The sequence below is a fragment of the Macaca nemestrina genome, chromosome 14 (assembly GCF_043159975.1).
Source record: "Macaca nemestrina isolate mMacNem1 chromosome 14, mMacNem.hap1, whole genome shotgun sequence".
NCBI classification, from domain to species: domain Eukaryota; kingdom Metazoa; phylum Chordata; class Mammalia; order Primates; family Cercopithecidae; genus Macaca; species Macaca nemestrina.
Window position 1 is genome coordinate 33383866 of NC_092138.1, and position 18847 is coordinate 33402712.

Here is an 18847-nt window from a genome sequence, read left to right on the forward strand (position 1 = left end):
ATACAAGCATGGCATTGAGCTCCTATAGGCACAAGTTCCACAGATCATTCCAACCCAGCCAGAACCTCACTCAGCCTGGCTTCATATGACAAATGCCTTTAACTCTTAAGGCCACTTGTAAAATCTTCCAAGCAAACATTTGGAATGCACTGTTGGGCTGAAGCTCTTCTACCTTAGAGGGATTTCCAAGCTGGTTAGTGTGTAACATTTTTATTATGTGCTTTAGTATCTGAAGTGGGAAGCCTTCTTACCTTCCCTAGACTCTCTGAAGAGTCCTGGACATTGAAGGCCTGACCTTCAGGGGAGGTTCCTACCCCAGATTCTCCCACTGACATTTAAATGCATCTTCTTTAACTTCCTTTATCCTATATTTTCTTCTGTTTACACACTGGTTAAAATCTTGCAGAATGCTCTTAAAAAGACCCACTTAAAAATGCATCCATCTATCTGTCTTTCCAATAGAGAAATACATGCACATTTAGATCTTATTATCCTGGCTAGGTAGACAGTATTCCATAGTTGGATGTACTTAACTATTACTATTGTTGATCTTTGCAGTAAATGGAAAAACTGGAAGTGAATAATGTTATGAAAATGTTAGAAAATAAAAATGAAATACAAATAAAACTCCAAAAAAGGAAAAATATGAGAAAAGAGTAATATTTGAAAATAATCATCAACCTTTTGATAATTTTATTTCATCTATTCCTTTCAATTTTTTTCCATTCAATGTAGTTTTCCTTGGGGTCCTATGTGGTTCTTTTCTATGATCCTCCACTCCTTTCATGATGGCTGGCTTACTTTTTTCTTCTTTCTCCTTGCCTCATAATACATTTAAGTCAACAGATTATTTTCTTGGAGCGTAATATGCTTTTGAAAATATAATAATGAAATCTTAGTTCCATACTTTATTGGAGGGAGAGTTGTGGCTCTGCTGTTAACTCTCTACATTTCATTGTGTCTGTCTCCTCAACTGTAAAATGTGAATGTCCTTGTCTACTTCAGCAGGCTACTGTGAAGATTAAGTGAGTCACTGGATAAGGAAGTCCATCTGTAACGTTTTAAAGTACTTTATAAATGTCAGTTATTATTGATATCACTATTCTGGTTTTGATGAAAAAAAGGGATTAATAGAGAAAGTACCCCAGGATTTTTTCCACAAACACTAAATAATGGAGAATGCAGAACAAACCCATGGACTTTGGACCCTTAATCCTGTGTGCCTTCCTCTACTAGAACTGCTTCTTCTTGAGACTGGAAAGCTTCATCCCTTATTAAAGAAATGAACCACCTATCAAAAGAGAGGGGAGGTGCTATTTGAGTTTCTTCTTAGCTCTCTTTAAGTAAAACCAGAGTGAACTGATACATCCAACGTACTATGCTCTCAACCCTTCTCATTTCCCATTAGGACCCACAATGTAGACTGTGTAACTGCTCAGATCACCCTTGCTGGGACGCTGGGAGGCCTATTCTATGGTTGTTATGAATATTGCCAAAGAATGTGTGCTTAACCGTCCATAAAGACACATACTGGCCCTCTAGGAGTCTGTGATCCAAGATAGATCAAATGCAGATTTATGGATAGGGCACATTCATAGTGGAAAACAAAATGATAATATCCTTTATAAGCAGACTAGAGTGCACTTTATATAGAATCAACAGAAAAATCCACATAAGGTTTGGAAGAAGATTAAATGCTTGTTGTTAGTATAGACAAGGAAAATACCTAAGGAAATTCCACATCAGGCCAGAAGAAGAAAGAATGGAAAACTATTGTCTCTTTTCCTTTTGATCCCCAAAGGCATGGTTTCAATAGACAGGCAGGCAAAGGACCCAAACAGACCACTCATAAATACTCATATAATTGATCATCCAACATGAGCAAACTGTAAACTCTCAAGCCCACAAAGAAACACAAATCAAAACAATGATAAAATGTCACATTCTACCTATCACATTGGCAAAGATTTCTAAAAATCATTCTCAATGCTGAAGTGTCAATGAAGAAGGCATTTCTATGTAGTGCTGTTGACACTGCAAGAGTGTACAAGCCTTTTGGAAAACAGTTTGACAACCTGTATTTAGAACCCTAAAAGTGTTCAGGCTATTAGATTAAGGAAATTCACTTCTGATAAAGTATCCTGAAAATATATTCTGAAGAACATTAAGAAATTCTGCACAGGGACAGTGGTTGCAGTGCTAGTGATCAAAATAGAAAACTGAAGAGTCAAAATGGCCAACCATAAGAGAATGTCTAAGCAAACAGTGGTACATTTATGTGATGGGAATTTTAAATAGGTATTAAAACAATATTTATAATGAGTTTTTAACAACATGGAAAGACCATTATAAGGTTTATGTTTCAAAAAGCAAGATACAAAATTGAATATGAAGCCTAGGATCAGTTGTATGGATGCCTATGTTACAGAATAAAGATGGCAAGTTACCATATCTATAGTTGTCTTTGGGTATTTTTTTTTTTTTTGGCCTTTATACTTTTTCTGAATTTTAGCAATAGTGAAGAGCAAGTACTCTGGATCCTGGGGTTCAAATCCTAGCTCAACTACTTACCAACTGTGTAGTCTTGGCAAATTACTTAGCTTCTCGGTGCCTCAGTTTTCCAATTTATAAAATGAGGTTAATGATAGTAATTATATCATACTGAGTTATAAGGATTAAATGAGTTAATATTTACATATTATGTAATATAATTTTATAATTAACATTTATGTAATATATAATTTAATAATATAAATTACATAGTATATATGTTCGCTAAATAAAAAATAAAATTATTTTATAATGACAATGTAGTTCTTAAAAATAAAAGTTTATTGAGGGAAATAAAATTTCCAAAAATAACAAGGAAGTTATTTAACAATAACCAATCTAAGAAAGGACAAAGCAGCAGGTATGTGGCACACCCCCTGTTTCCAGGGGGAATCTTGAACAGTTTTGGCCTTTTGAAGACCTAAGCTGTATACCTCTTCTTGCTCATGGCTCCTCAATCCTGTGCTAATTGACACACAGACTAATTTCTTCATTCACCCTACTGGGGGCTCCAAACAGCAACATTTCTAAGTGGTTTGAGGGAACCTGGAATGTGGAGATGTATGGTTTCGGTAGTTCCTTGGCCTGATCTTGACTTTGGTACCTGGAGGCCAGGTACGGGCAAATATGGCATACCCATGAGGAGGAAAACGTTATCATAAACCACCATGGCTGGTCTACTAGAATGTAATGTCTCCTGAGCAAGAGAGACAATATTTGCTATCTATACCCTTATGCAAGCTCTCCTCATATTTGTCACCCATAAATTTCCTGATAGCCCTCCTCAGTATAATATCACCCTTCCAAGAAAAGAAGATATTTTTTCACTAAACTCCCACAACTTCGCAAATAGGGACATTAATCATTCAGGGACAATAATAGAGACTTTCACTGACCTTTTGTGAAAACCAATTTATTCTCCCTTTCCTATCTTCTCTCCTATTTCTAAGAGGGAACAGAAGTGTCACATGCTTCAGTCTATATTCAAGTGTTGTGATATATATGAGTATAAAAGGTTTGTGATGTGGCAAAATACACCTGGGAAAGTTAAGTATCAAATCCAACATTCTGGGCTTCATCTCCTAGTCTGGATCTGAGTGAGGAGGGCAGAGTAGACTCTCATTCCTGCCTGTGGGTGTCTTGGCTGACACAGGAAACTGTCAAAACCAGAATGGCCCCACAAGCATGTTTTATCACTCTAACAGCCAACTTAAGAAAAGAAAATCCTCTTTATTAAATCTCTCCCTCCAAGTAGCCAGTTACTAGAGATGCCAAATACACTGGTGTGGATGGTTGCGGTCACTCAAAGAGTTTTCACATATTCTCTTCCCGGTGCTATTTTCACAAAACTAACAATTTTTTTTTTTTTTAAATTCCGTTAGGGTCTTACCACACACACAAACCCAGAGAAGGCCTAACTCGTTTTCTGATGAATGGCTCCTGTATTCCAGCGGTTGGATTTCATGTAGCAAATTTGGAAAGAACACTACTTCTCGGACCCAAAGCAAAATGAGGCAAGATGTTAACACATTTTGTGGGCATAAAACCCGAGAGTGGTGGCAAGGTCAGCCAATCTGTCCGTCAGTCAAAAGTGGCTATCAAGTGCTGGTTAGGGTGCTATTGCCGAAACCAAAGAAATATAAGACAACATCCTTGTCTTTGAGGACTGATAATATAGTTGGAGTGAGAACACATGCATTTGTAATAGCATAAGAACATATACATAAATATAAGTTGGCAATAAATATTAGTTTTTATTATACATTTAATTACAGAATCACCCCTCTACTTTAAAAGTTATTTTGCCTTCATGGAGGAGGGGAGGAACTTGCAGATAAATGTATTCTACCTAAACTGCAGTTTCCAAAGGTCAAGGAGAATCATTCTTCCTCCTCTCAGTTTTGGGAAGTTTTTTTTTTCCCCCTTCTAAAAACAAACTTTTTTTTAAATTATAAGAATATTTGAGGCTAATTATAAAGTAGAACGTGCAGACTAGTATAAACAAAGAAGGCAAAAATTATTTTTTATTTCCATGATTCAGAATATACACACAAAACTGAAATGTTTTATATATTTATCTTCTGTTTTTGCCTCTAATATCATGCATGAATTTCTTCACATGCATTCATTCTTAGAAGGCTTTTTCTTTTTCTTTTAGTCACGGAGTAACCAGTGTCTCTGTGATGATAGGTTAAAGAGTTCACGGTCCCTTTTGCTAATGATGATAAAGCAGCCCCATGAAGCTTTGGATTTCCTTCCCAAAGTAGAAAGGGAGTGGGGAAGTTAGAGGAGAAAGGCATTACATGACTAAATATGATAATAGAAGGATACCTTCTAGGGCCATGCTGTCCAAGAGAACTTTCCATGATGATGAAAATGCTCTTTATCTGTGCTGTCCAATGCAGTAGTTACATGTGGTTATCACATCACATTTCAGCCACTTGAAATGTGGCTAGTGTGACTGAAGAACTGACTTTAAAATTTTATTGAATTTTAATTAATTCAAATTTAAATAGCCACTCATGGCTACTGTACCTGACAGCACAGCTCTAGGGCAATCTGAATTCCCAGGTCTAGCCAACTTTGTTTCAAGAGTAATTCTGATTAAATTCTTGAAAGAAAAACACATGACCCACCCCAAGTTTAAATAAAGCAACATAACTAATCTTAGGCTCCTGGCCTTCAAGATAGAAAGTATATTAGATTTTTTAATACATCTATCTCTTCCTTGCAAATTTGTCACTTCAATCTTTGTGGAAGGAACCAGAATATAAATACATTAATAAGTAAAGAATGGTCCCTCAACTCTCAACCCCTCAAGAAGCTGAGGAATGTTTTAGGCTAAACTGCGAGGGCACTCCAACCCTCCTAGAGGTACCGTGTTCCCTTCTGGAAGCAGCAGGAGGAGAAAGAAATGTGTCACTCACTCTCTTCACTTCAGATTGCAGGCCTAGCTCTCCATGCACACCAGGGTGGCGATGTGCCCTTGTGGTCTCCATTTTCCTACCATCTGATGGTGGAGTATCAACACAGAAGGCTCTACCCAACTGCTGAGGAACATGGATGGTGATTACTACCATCAGCGTACACCTCGTCAAGGGGATAAGTCATGATCTGTGTACTTAGTAGGTTTGTCTATGCAGCAGATGGCCTTGCAAAACAAAATGCTTGTTTTCCTTTACAGTGAGGCTGGGGAACCACCACCAAACTGTGGGCACTAGGAAAAGTGCTACATGGATAACACTCAGAATCGAGACGGCCCCTTCCCTGCTGTAGGCTCAGCCTGGACCATGATGACAACTCATAGGTCCAAAAGGTCCACATACGACAACAGGAACCCCTCAAAAACATCAGGAAGGTTCCCCCGCCAGAGTGTGACCTAATCAGTCTTGGCAGGATCCTCTAGGAGACTCCTTGGAAACAATGCTGGGGGGTTCCAAGACCCCTTGATATGTCAGATGGGAAAACCCTTTAACTCCATGTGATGCAGACTGTATCAATTCAGGGATCCAGGCCGTGCTATAGTTTTTCAGCCACTACCCAAATCTCAGGAGTCATCTATTCCTTTGACTTTTCAGAAGAAACAGTGACTAATGTGTGTGCTTGCCTTTGCTGCAATCATTGTAATTTTGCAAAATGAGGGTGTTAACAGTATCTACTTGCAAGGTAACCACAAAGACTACAGAGGATTAACATACACCATCCAATGTAAAGTGCTGGGCATGTGCCTGACACATAGTTCACATTCTATAACTGTTACTTTTACTTTTTTCTTTTTCTGTTCTAATAACATAAGCTTTTCAATTTCTATGTATTCATTTACTTGACAACTATTTACCAAGCACTTATTCAAGTGTTGGGGATATAGTGGTACATAAACCACATTCCATGCCTTTTTGGAGCCTGCATTTTAATGAGAAAGAAAGAAAAACATATAAATGAGAAATCAGGTAACATAATTTCATCCTACATATGACAACAAAAAGAAAATTTTCTTTAATGGATACATAGAGATGCAATTCTCTTTTCCAGAATGCATTCAAGATAGGAAGAATGAAACAGAACAAATAAGGAAGTTTTGACTGTGGTTCCCTTTGTTTGGCCCTGTCTGTTGATGGCAGGTATAGTCAGGAGGTCACCCCACAGCTCTGCTGAGAACCAGCCCTGCCAGAGCAGATTTCCTGCCATTGGTGCTAAGCAGTTTGTGCCTGGGTAGAAGAATAAGCAGATATCAGTGGCAGAGGCAGAGTTGGCAGTCCCTCAGTTTCTTGGTCGTATGGCTGTCTGCTAGCCAAGTGGAAGGAAGGATGTATATTTATGAGCTTTACAGCTCTAATTATTTTTCCGCACAGACTATAATTTTGTGGGTTACTACTTTAGGAAGTGTAGCGATTTTGGCCCCAGTCATATGGTGGCTGCATATGCAAGGACATGGAGAAGTGTAAGTGATAAATAGGTGGGCTCAAACCAGGACCCCAAGGACAGGGACACAGAAGATGCATGGCCTCACTCTCCTTGGCCTCCAGATTTCTTCTTTTCCAGCACTCTTTGTGGATTCTCCTACTCTTTTGGGGCCCTTGGCCTACCACCTTTGAATAATTCCTATAAACCAAGTCCAGGGAAAGAAGAGAGGAAAAGATGGTACAAAATCAGTGAAGCCCCTAGGGCAACTCGTTCCTTGGTTTAGGGACAGTGGTGACATCCCCTAAGACCCAGCAAGACAAGAGCCATATGCTGATGGCCACACCAGGGTTGCTGTTTCCCCCAAATACTAGTGGCTCCACACTTCTACAACCAACTGCCAACATCTCACCACTGCTCATCACCATCCCCTTCCATACTTCTGCTGTTCCTCTTCTTCTTCCTCTCTGTGACCCTATGTTAAAGGACCATCTCAGCATTCTGCTTGTTAGTTAAGCCAGAGCAAATGAAAGACAACAAATCTGGATCTGGAGGACCCCAGCCTAATGTGCAAGTCTAGAAGTTCTGGTCACCTGGAAAAGAATTCACCCTATGCCTCTGGGCTGCTTTACAAGTTGGAATATTTGCACAGAAGGAGGATATTGTTGCTCAATTCACTTCAGGGTCACCAAGTCTCATATGTCACATCCACTGTAACCAAAGGCACTGACCTATGACAGGTCTGAAAAGGTGGCCATTTTCAAGAAGCACTGACTTATACTATATAAGGCCCCTCACACTACTAAGAGGAATTGGACCATCTTTGGTTACACACCTATTGTAATGGTGAAAACTGAAAGTGGTAACACCAAATGCTGGCAAGAATGTGGAGCAATGGGAACTCTTTTGCTGCAAAATGGTACAACCACTTTAGAAGACAGGTTCGCAGTATCTTGCAAACCTAACCATATGCTTACCATAGGATTCAGCAATTGTGTCCTCTTGTATTTACCCAAAGGTTTTGAAAACTTATGTCCATACAAAACCCTCTGTATGGACGTTTATAGTAGCATTATTCATCACTGCCAAAACTTGGAAGCAACCGAGATTTCCTTCAGTAGGCAAAATGAATAAATAAACTGTAGTACATGCAGGCAATGGAATATTATTCAGCACTAAAAAGAAATGACCTATTAAGCCATGAAAAGACAAGGAGGGAATTTAAATTTAAATGCATATTGCTAAGTGAAAGAAGCCAATCTGAAAAGGCTACATACTGCATGACTCCAACTATACAACATTCTGGAAAAGGCAAAACTATAGAGACAGTGTAAGTCCATGGTTTCCACAGTTTGTGGGGAGGGAGGGATGAGCACAGAGGTAGCGAAACTATTCTGTATGATGCTATCATGGTGGATAGATGCCATTATACATTTGTTAAAACTCATAGGCTGGTGGAGCTTGCAGTGAGCTGAGATCCAGCCACTGCACTCCAGCCTGGGTGACAGAGCGGGACTCTGTCTCAAAAAAAAGAAAAAAAAAAAAAAAAAAAAAAAACCTCATAGGCTGTACAATACTAAGACTGACCCCTAATATAAGCTATGGACTTTGAGTGAAACTGATGTGTCACTGTAGGTTTATTGATTTTAACAAATGCACCACTCTGGTGTGGGATGTTGGTAGTGGCAGAGGTTGTGTGTGGAGGGGGCGGGGGGAGGAGGGTATATGGGAACTCCCTGTACTTTCCACTACATTTTGCTGTAAACCCAAAACTGCTCTAAAATAGTCTATTAAATAAGTGAGTGGGCATGTATCCCTTTATATTATGTATCTCTGTATTAGATGCCTTCCCCACCAAAATATGTATTCTATGAAGGCAGACACCTTGTCCAGTTTGTTAATTATTGTATCCATGGCACTGAGACTGGTACCTGGCATGTAGTAAGCATTCAATATATATTTGTTGACTGAATAAATGTAATGAAATCTTAGTTACTTTAATAAGAATTAAAATACAGGTGTTTTACTGATATGATATCTTTCTTCTTTCCATACACCCTAGTACTTAAGAGAGACCTACAGTCCTCAGCTTTCTGTGGGACTGGCTCATCCCTGGCCAACCCACACTTTCTTCCTGCTGAGAAGATTCTTTGGTTTCACTCAGCCTTGGAGTGCAAAGTCAGAGGGTAGAATAAAGGAAGGTTTGCTGAATCCAGGGATTCTGCTTCCTGGTGAATGGAATGGGCATGGGAAAGCAGATGACAAAGACAACAGCAAGTATAAGAAGAACCCCTGCTAAAAATACACTTCCACACAGCCTAGGAGTGGGAGATTTACTTGGGTCGATTAGGTGTTTCCCAGGGATTCAACGCTCCCTGTCCAGGTTAAAGCTCTCAATCACTCAATCATGGCAGTTATAAATTCCCCCAACCAACCACACTAAACAGTCTCTGAAAATACAAATTTTGAAGGAAAGAAAAAGATAAGGGACAGAGGATAAAGAAGATAAATGTCCTCACTCCCCTTGGCTCCCTTCATTTCTTCTCCAATGCTCAGGATGTTTGTTGAGCCCTTGCTCTCTGCGGACCCTTGACCTGCTGCCTTGGAAAACCTTCTTTAATCCACGACAGAGCCAATGAGAAAAAAAGAACACATAGGTAAGTTTCTGAAAAAGCTCCTAGAGGTCATAAGAATACAGTCTTTGTGGTCGCATCTGCTCAGCCTAATTCTATACATTCAAACTTTGAATTCAGAGAAAGGCCCAGGGAATCATACACTCACTACCTACATGGTACCTTAATATTAGACTACCTTAAAAATTTCTTCTTAAGTAGCCTCCTGACATTTCTGTCCTGTAAGCAGGTACTTCAAACAAATGTTCCCATTTTAGACAATGAGATGGAAGCAGAGGAAATACTGAGTACCTTGCCTTTATAACCAATACTTTGTTTATATGATATCATGTCAAAAGGTGCAAAATTCATCCAATCATTCTAATATTTCTAAATATACAGATATTTGGAATTATTTGTGGATATAGCCTTTGTATTAAAACAAATGGGCAGCAGAATGAAAACAGCAATCATACAGTCTCCTACTAAGTCCAGAGCTTTCTCACTGGCGGGTTCCTTGTTTTGGCGTTTTGGAAAAATATTTTGGTCACTGTTACACCAACCACTCAGAATTCTGCATAAGGAAGGAAAGAACCTAATATTTATTTACTCAGAGACAAGCATTGCCCCAGGTGTTTTACATAGAAAATCTGCATCATTAAAACAACTTTTTGGTTAAGTAATATAGCCAAAAAAAAAAAAAAAAAAAAAAAAAAGAGGGAGAAGTTAAAATAACTAAATTTATCCAAATCCTCATGGCTACGACGTTTCAGAACCAGGACTCAAATCTGTATCTATTCAGGGACATAGTTCATGTCAGATTACTGGGGCTCAGGCTTCTGACCAAATCAATTTAAATACAATCTTGCCACTTTTGTTGAGGTGTCTCACTGCCAGATTGCAGGCAAAGTTACCCAGACTGCATCAACATTTTGGAAAGTACAAATATTCTCATTAGGAAGAAAAGTATTTAATTAATTAGTAAAACTGATCAAATCACCTAATAACTGAAAAATTCTACAAACCCTCGAGTGTAGAAACAGAGACATTTCAGAAATTTCTCAAGGCCGATTTTCTGATTTAGCCCCTATTTTATTTCCATCCATTGCATGAACAACTTGGATTTGGGTCTGAATCCCAGATGACTTATTAACCAATTGTGCGTCTTTGGATGAATGATTTTTTCTTGAGCCCCATTTTCTTTGAAATTTTATAGGGTTGTGGAAAATATTATGTACAATAGTGTTTATAAAAGCATTTAATGCATTCTCTGGCACATAGTAGGCCTTCAGTTCAATTATGTAACCATGAAACAAGTTTAGAAATATGTAGAGGTTCTGTGTAACACATAAGTAGTTCTTAAGCAATTTTTATCACACAACCTACTACCATTAAGTATAAAATCATGCTGCTCTTAAAAGTGAAATTGCCACAATTTGGTTATCATTTTTGCCTTGGCTGCTTGCCTTGGCCATCAGTACCATCCAGGTCTTCATCTGAGGTAGGACTCTACTAAGCATCCTCCTGGAAGAGGTATAAAAACTGACTCTTCATTTTAATACAGAATCTATAAATGGGGAAGCTGCAGGAACAGCTCACAGACTGTGTTAGGAAGACAGATTTTTCTTCAGGCTGAGAACTGAACCAGCTTGCAAAGCACTCGAGCTATTTACGACTGACATTTAAGCAACTACTCTACTAAGAAAGAGGAAGACAATGGAAATAATAACCCTGAAAATTCCATTTAGGCACATTTCTTTTGAAGGAACCCATGACAGTGGTTCAAAAGTTGACCACTGGAGCAACTGCCTGGTCCCTTTGTCCTTGGAGAGAGAGATGGGTTGTAGCATGAAGCCTTCTAATTAGAAAAGTCCACGTGGTCCAAGAAGCAAGGCCATTTTCACCTATAGCTCTTGCTGCCAACTTGCAGGCCACTGTGAGATGCACTTTGAACATGCTGGGTACTTTCTCCACTTGTGCCCCTCACAGCACCTCATCTGGTCTGTAGCAAGCTGGGAACAGCATTTATCACTGCGAACACATTTTGGCCCTTAGGCTTATATACTCATTTCCAGGGACTAGGTAGCAGAGAAGGAGGAGGTTCTGCTACTCACATCTGCAAAAGGTTCAAACAAGGGGATGGGAATGGGCAGAGCAGGTGGCTAAAAGGGACAATAGGGAAATAGGGGGAAAAAACAGAGTGAGAAGGCAGCATGCTTAAAACACTCTTGATTAAAAGATGTAATCAATTTTCATTTAAATATCCCCAAACCACCCAAAACCCTAGCGCATGGTGGCCTATGGCTTCCAAATTCTCAAAATGATAAGCTGCCAAAATAAACTAATTGCAATGTGTCTCAGTAATTGCCATGTGTGGATATACGCAGTTATAGCAAAATGGTTCAGTGAGTCCTGATGGTGATAATGCACATTCGGAAATTACATAAAATAGAGATTCTCAAAACCAAGAAATCCTGAGGGATCCAAGATGGATCTGAAAGCCACCTCTGCCATGTACTAGCTGTGTGACTTTGAGGGAACTCTAGCCTCTCTGAGCCTATGATCCCTATTTATAAAAATAGATAATAACACTCATGTGGCATCAGAATCCTCAACGTGGGAAGGAGAAGCAGCACAGGGAACAAAGGATTCAGTGCCCAGTTGCCCATGAGTAGCCACCCACACTTCATCACCTGCCAACTACTCCCTATAACTCAAAAATCCTGGATACAAGTAAGGATCAAAACGAAGGGTGGAGGATTTGGATATTCTGTATCTGATGCAGTGTGGAGCAAACACTTCGCCACGGTTAATAAGAAGGAGTTGGGAATTTTTCTATGAGGGGGACTGCTCGTTGCTAGTATACATGTATCCCTACTGGGTGGCTGCAAGGATCAACTGAAATAATAAACATGAAATTATTTTGCCAACAGTAAAACCTACTAAAAATTCTAGCTCCTACTGTCTCATTATAAGCCTGGTGTGACCTGTCATCCTCCCTTCTCTGAGTAGAAAGGTAAATCTGCCCATGGTTGTATTAGTCATTTTCCCATAAACGCACAAGCAATCTTTTGACCAGGGCTACCTGGACCAAAAACAGAAAAAGGGAAGTATGGTGAAGAATGAAGATTTAATTTTAAATGCCCTTGTCTTTCCAACTAAGCTTTGCTGTAAGAAAGGTCGGGCAGAGAAGAAGATTCCAAACAGAGATTTCATGGATTACTAAAAGGAAGTGCTGCTGCATCTCAATTCCCTTCGGCCTCGCCTGAAATCTGTGTGAGCCAGCCTGGTTCTCCACAGCTTTTTAAAAGACTTCCCCAGCTGGGCATGGTGGCTCACATCTGTAATCCCAGCACGTTGGGAGGCCGAGGTGGGTGGATCACGAGGTCATGAGTTTGAGACCAGCCTGGTCAAGATGGTGAAACCTTGTCTCTACTAAAACTACAAAAATTAATCTGGCATGGTGGCGGGTGCCTGTAATCCCAGCTACTTAGCAGGCTGAGGCAGGAGACTTGCTTGTACCTGGGAGGTGGAGGTTGCAGTGAGCCAAGATCACGCCACTGCAGTCTAGCCTGGGGGACAAAGCAAGACTCCGTCTCAAAAAAAAAAAAAAAAAAAAAAAAAAAAAAGGCGTCCCCAAGAGATAAAGGGAGGAGGAAGCTGGAGAGTTCTAACCTCTTGAGTCACAGGCAAATTGTTTCCTTTGGGTTATCTCTGACTGGGAAGCCACAGTGAGAGGGCATTGAGCCCTACAGTTGGTGTCTAGGCCAGTGATTCTTACCAGGGTTGGGGCATCAGCTCCACCTTAGCATGTGTGTTGAACATGCACATTCCTGAGCTCGATGGCCGACTCTGGAAGAAGGGTCTGGAATTTTGTATATTTAATAAGGTATTTCTTTAAGTTTGAGAGGCTCTAAGAGAACATATTTAGATGATTTACAAGCATTTGAAAGATTTCCAAGTGAAATACCAATTTAAAACAACAACAGAACAGCTCTAATTTCATTTGAAATGGAGAGAGGGAGTTCTTCCCATGGGCATCTCTTCCCCTTCGGCAGGCTCCCAGCCCTTTCTGCTGGTAGATGAGGCTCTTGGGGATAAGGTGGTGATGATTGTTCCAAAAGGGCCTTGAATTACACTCTCAGCAGATATGGCTCCAGATGACTTGCCTGGCTCTTTCTCTCAATGCCTGTCTCTCACATGTCAGTTCTTGGTCAAGGTGCAATCATGGGACCTAATTTGAATGACTCAGAAGTCTTGGTCTCACTGTTGGTCCCATACTGATCTTGTGGCTTAGACTTCTGTTGTCCAGCTGTAACCAAACTCCCACGTTACATCCGCTTTACTAACTAGGTGATTTTTTGCTTCTTCGAATCCAAGTCTGTTATTACACAAATTTCCAGCACTCTAATCTAAAAGTGGGCCCCTACCTCATCCTTGCCAGTGATCCAATGACTCAATTATTTTTCCCTCTGAACCTCTGCTTCATAACTGAGTCTCTGTTATACATGGTTAGGCTTCCCCAAAACCTACTACCTAGAACGTTATGTTAAGATTACATTTGGGCTCGAAGTAAGAGTACAGAAACCTATATAAGTGACTTTGAGATAGGAGAGTGGATGTTGTATTTGGGAAACCTGACATACATCACTGGATCCCGGGATCTCTGTTACCTCCATCTGGCTACCAGGAAGCTTGCCTTTGTATCTTGTCAGGCACTCATCCAACAAGTATTTATTGGGCAATTTCTATATAACCATAGTTACTAGGCACTGATAAAAATTATGTATGTAAGAGTGATTTATAAAACATATACTGATATATGAATGTAGGTACTGCCACGGACCTCACTGGTATTGACAAAAATACTGCATCAGCCCAGACCCACAGATGCAAAGAACCTTGGGTAATTATTTGGCTAATTCAGATTCCCTGAATGATTTTGCCACAATGGCAAGGAAATTTAAGAACTTGTTTTGGGATGTGTGAGATGAGGTTGGGTTTGGTGATGAACATAAGAAGGGAGGGTTTGGTAGTTATACTTAAGTGATCTGGAGAAATACCAGAATGTTTTTATTTCAATAGACTTACATCTTGTAAGGTATAGTTCTCAAAGACCTCACAAAAGAATGAAATAAAGAGTTTAGTCTGAACAATCTGGTTAGAGAGGGGAAATTCCTGTAGTCAGAAAGAGCACTCACAATTCTAAGTAAACAACAAGAAATTCTAAGGGAATTAGGATTGTTTTGTAACATGTTGCTAAGCTCAGAGGATGTGAATGGGGACAGATCAAGCCAGTTCCAGTATTCTATTGTTTTTGTTGTTCTGTTTTATGAAGAGAGTGGCCTCGCTACCAGCAACCCAGATGTTTACTGATGTATTTTAAGGAAGCTCCACTTACAACTGTTACCTCTTTTTCTTCTTCTAAACCATCAATTGTTTACCATATTTATAAGGGTATTCCAGTTTAAAATATAGGAATTATAAGACATAGATTGCCATTGACATGTTTAGCCCTGAAAAGTCCAACAGAGGAACACCTAGAATGGTGTTATCAGAAAAATAATTAATTCATTTTAAGAGTTCCTTCATTAGAGGCCAACTTCATGAGTTTTAGATATAAGAACATTTGCTTCTAGAAAGATGTCATTCTTTCCCCCAAAGAAAGAAAAAGTGCTAAATCTATAATAATATTAATTAAACACTGTCTATAGGCATTTTTAAGTTGACTGACGAAGTCATGATGGTCAATGAGGTAGAGATTTTTCTGGATATTTCTTCCTCATCAACAAATTTCTGAGTTCCAGTCGGGAAAACAAACTGTCTTGCTGCAAATGACACAGCTTGACCGACAGGGTGAAAGATACTTAAATAATGTAAAACACCCCGGTCGTAGCTCTTGTTATTTAATCCCTGTTACTATTAATACTGTCTTTAAGTGTTCAATGAAAATATGAAAAGATGCTCAATTACATTACTAGCTAAAGGAAAAATTAAAATAAGTCACCAATCTTAGCTTTACAAATCGGCAAAAATTAAAATACTAACATCCAGTGTGAGGAAATGGGGGCCCTGTAACGTGCTGCTGATGAGAGTCTAAATTAGTATAGCCTTTCTAAAAGAATATATGTCAACACCTATCCGACTTTACAATGTGCATACTCAGTAATCCAGCATTTTCTCTTTTACAAATATTTCCTAAGAAACTGTGCAAAGATATATATATATACACACACACACATATACATATAGTGTGTGTGTGTGTATAGGAGTGTTTGTATAAATATGTATATATGAAGAGATTTAACATAGCATTGCTATAAAATGTAAAAAATGAAAAAAGTGTTCATCAATAGGGGAATGATTTAAAAAATGATGACCTATTCTTATGAGAGTTATACAATTAAGAAGACTCTATATGCAATGACCTGGAAAGAAAAAGCATATATTTTGCTAAGTTTAAAAAAAAATCAAGTCATAAAACAAAATGTAGAATGTGAGGTGCAGAACGTGAGGCCATTTTTATAACAGGGCATATGGGCATATACATAGACACAGATATGTCTCCTTCTATGAGCATTTAAAAAGGTCTAAAAGAATACTTGCTTATCTTTTAATAGTCATTACCTTTGGGCAGTGGAATTGGGACAAACATATGGCTGGGAGGGGACTTAAACTCTCTATAATATAGTTTCAGTACTGTAAGGACTTTAAAAAAATGGACAGGTAAAATTTTTCCTTTATAATATAAGAAGTCAGTAAGAATTTGTAAATTGTATGTAAGGACTGTACTAAAAGCCCAGGAACCCAGGTATGTTGATTTATTATAGTAATTAGGCTTCCAAAGTTTCCCCCAGCATACCTGTACTTAAGCAAGCACAGTGCATAAGGGCATGTACACACACACACATGTGCACGTGCACATGCGTGCGCACACACACACACACAGTGGGGTAATCCCAATGGGAGCCGTTAGATAGGGAGCTCTCCACTCCCAACAGGGACAACCCCCAATCAAAGGCTTAATAGCAGCATCACGGAATGGCTAAAAGCACAGATCTGGAGTCAGATGGTCCTGGGCGCAATATCCAGCTCCACTGTTTTAAGATTTAAACACTCTGGGCACTACAGTGATTCAGATTCCCCACCTGTAAAATGGGAGTAAACAATGCCTTCTTTACAGTGTTGTTATGAGGACTAGTGAGCAAGGGCATGACAGGCATTCACTACACTGCCTCACCCAGAAAAAAGTGATTTTTCAGCTATCGGCGTCCAAAGACATGCAGTCAAGCAGTTGGTGGGAAATTACTTTATCTTGCAAATCACAACACTTCTATTGACAACAGAATGTTAACCCTATAAGGAACCGCAAATTTATGGTTCCATACTTAACCTTCATGCAAAAACAATTCCCAAGTAACTAAAACTTTCCATAATACTGTTTTTCTTTTCAACAGGCACCATCACAAAGTATGACTGTGGGCTTTAGGGTCAGACTGGGTTTATAAAACCACCTCTGATACTCAGTAGGTATATGAATTAGGGCATGGTGCTTAAGCTCTTCCATAGTCTCACCTAGGAGGTTGCTCTGGACTTGCTTAGAGCACCAAGTATCTGATACACAGTAGAAAAATAACAGTAACAGCTGCAATGAAGTGAGCATCTACTGTAGTCCAGGCATTCTCTCATTCTTGTGCCAACTCCGAAACAGGGGTGTCAGTATCATCTACTAAACTTGAGAACCTCAGAATCAGGGCATTGCATGACCTGCTCATAGGATTCCAGTTAGTAACTGCCATCTTCCTGCCTCCAAACTGAAAATGCTTTCTTAAGCAAAGGACTGGTATCTATGGGCACTGTGAATTCCTCACAATTCCTCTTCCACAGGGCTGCCATGGCCCAGTGCTTCACTACTACACACTCAGTACCAGCTGTGTCTCAGTATCCTCTTTTATTATTCAGATACTCACAAGAAGCAGTAATATATTAAATTTACCTCAACGTGTAAGTGAATCGTTCATCCTATTTCCTCTGGGAAGAGGTCTCAGGCAGTTGGTCAGCACTGGGTGTTTAAAGATGGGGGCAGGGCCTGGCGAGGTGGCTCATGGCTGTAATCCCAGCACTTTAGGAGGCTGAGGCGGGTGGATCACCTGAAGTCAGGAGTTCAAGACCAGTCTGGCCAACATGGCAAAACCCTGTCTCTACTGAAAATACAAAAATTAGCCAGGCGCGGTGGCAAGTGCCTGTAATCTCAGGTACTTGGAAGGCTGAGGCAGGAGAATCGCTTGAGCCCAGGAGGCAGAGGTTGCAGTGAGCCAAGGTCGTGTCTGCACTCCAGCCTGGGCGACAGAACGAGACTCTGTTTCAGAAAAAATAAAAATAAATAAATAAATAAATAAGTAAATAAAAATAAAATAAAATAAAAAGGGGGGCAGAGAAACAGGCAGGAAGTGCCCAGAGAAAAGAGGGCCCAAATAAACTTGACTGTAAGTCACAATTTTGCCAAGGGCTGACTCTGCCAATCAGTCTAAGATGCCATGAGCAAAAATCCCTTTATTCTTGTCTTTTCTTTCTGTTCATTAATATTATTTAATGAGCAGTTATTAAGCACTTGCAGTGTGCAAATATTGTGGGACAATGCAGTCCCTGTCCTGAGACAATTTAGCAAGAGTTGATTCAATCATTTAATACTCTTAATGATCAAACATAGCACATTAACATAGTGAGTTTAATCTGTGTGGGTGCACACGCACTCATGCTTGCGTGTGCAGATGCTTAGTTATATATGTAGATTATTCACAGTTCAGTCATTTCCATAATCCATCATTCCAACATCTTTTCTGGTTCAGATGACCATCTCACACCCCTCCCACAAAACTCAGCATGTTGAAATGCTCACTGCACTCGGCGTATACACCTAAAATTAACTTTTGTTTTTTAGAATTAGAACACAGTCAGATTTTCCCAAGTATTACTTATGTAAAACTGTTCTTGGGGTAATTTTGTAGTAATTAAGTATACGAGAGTAATTAAGGACTTCTCCGAATCTAATCATCAATCCCTGTTACTATGTAAGCATTAATAACATCATGGCTGATATGGAAAATTATTCCTGATTATGACTGCTGATTATAACATCGGAATAACATTAAGTGCACTCATCGGCTCATTTCTTTTGTGAATATGTCACAACTTTCTCCATGAAATCTATTACACTGTTGATTTATAATCAATTATATTTGTCTTTCTGGGATTTCAAGACGTGACACAATGCTTAAGTTCTA

At 39.4% G+C, this 18847-nt stretch overlaps 1 protein-coding gene across 6 annotated transcripts in view; it reads right to left on the reverse strand.

Moving 5' to 3' along the window:
* LOC105491836 (GLIS family zinc finger 3) overlaps positions 1-18847 on the reverse strand; it is a 478098-nt gene that overhangs the window by 2610 nt on the left and 456641 nt on the right. Inside the window, exon 10 of one of the 6 annotated variants that reach the window (XM_011758541.2) lies at positions 2-9565. The exons of the other annotated variants lie outside the window; for them this stretch is intronic. Within the exon in view, the coding sequence (XP_011756843.1) occupies positions 9504-9565 (62 nt within the window). The 3' untranslated portion in view covers positions 2-9503. Of the gene's footprint in view, position 1; positions 9566-18847 lie in introns of those variants that run through there. 6 annotated transcript variants of the gene reach the window in all.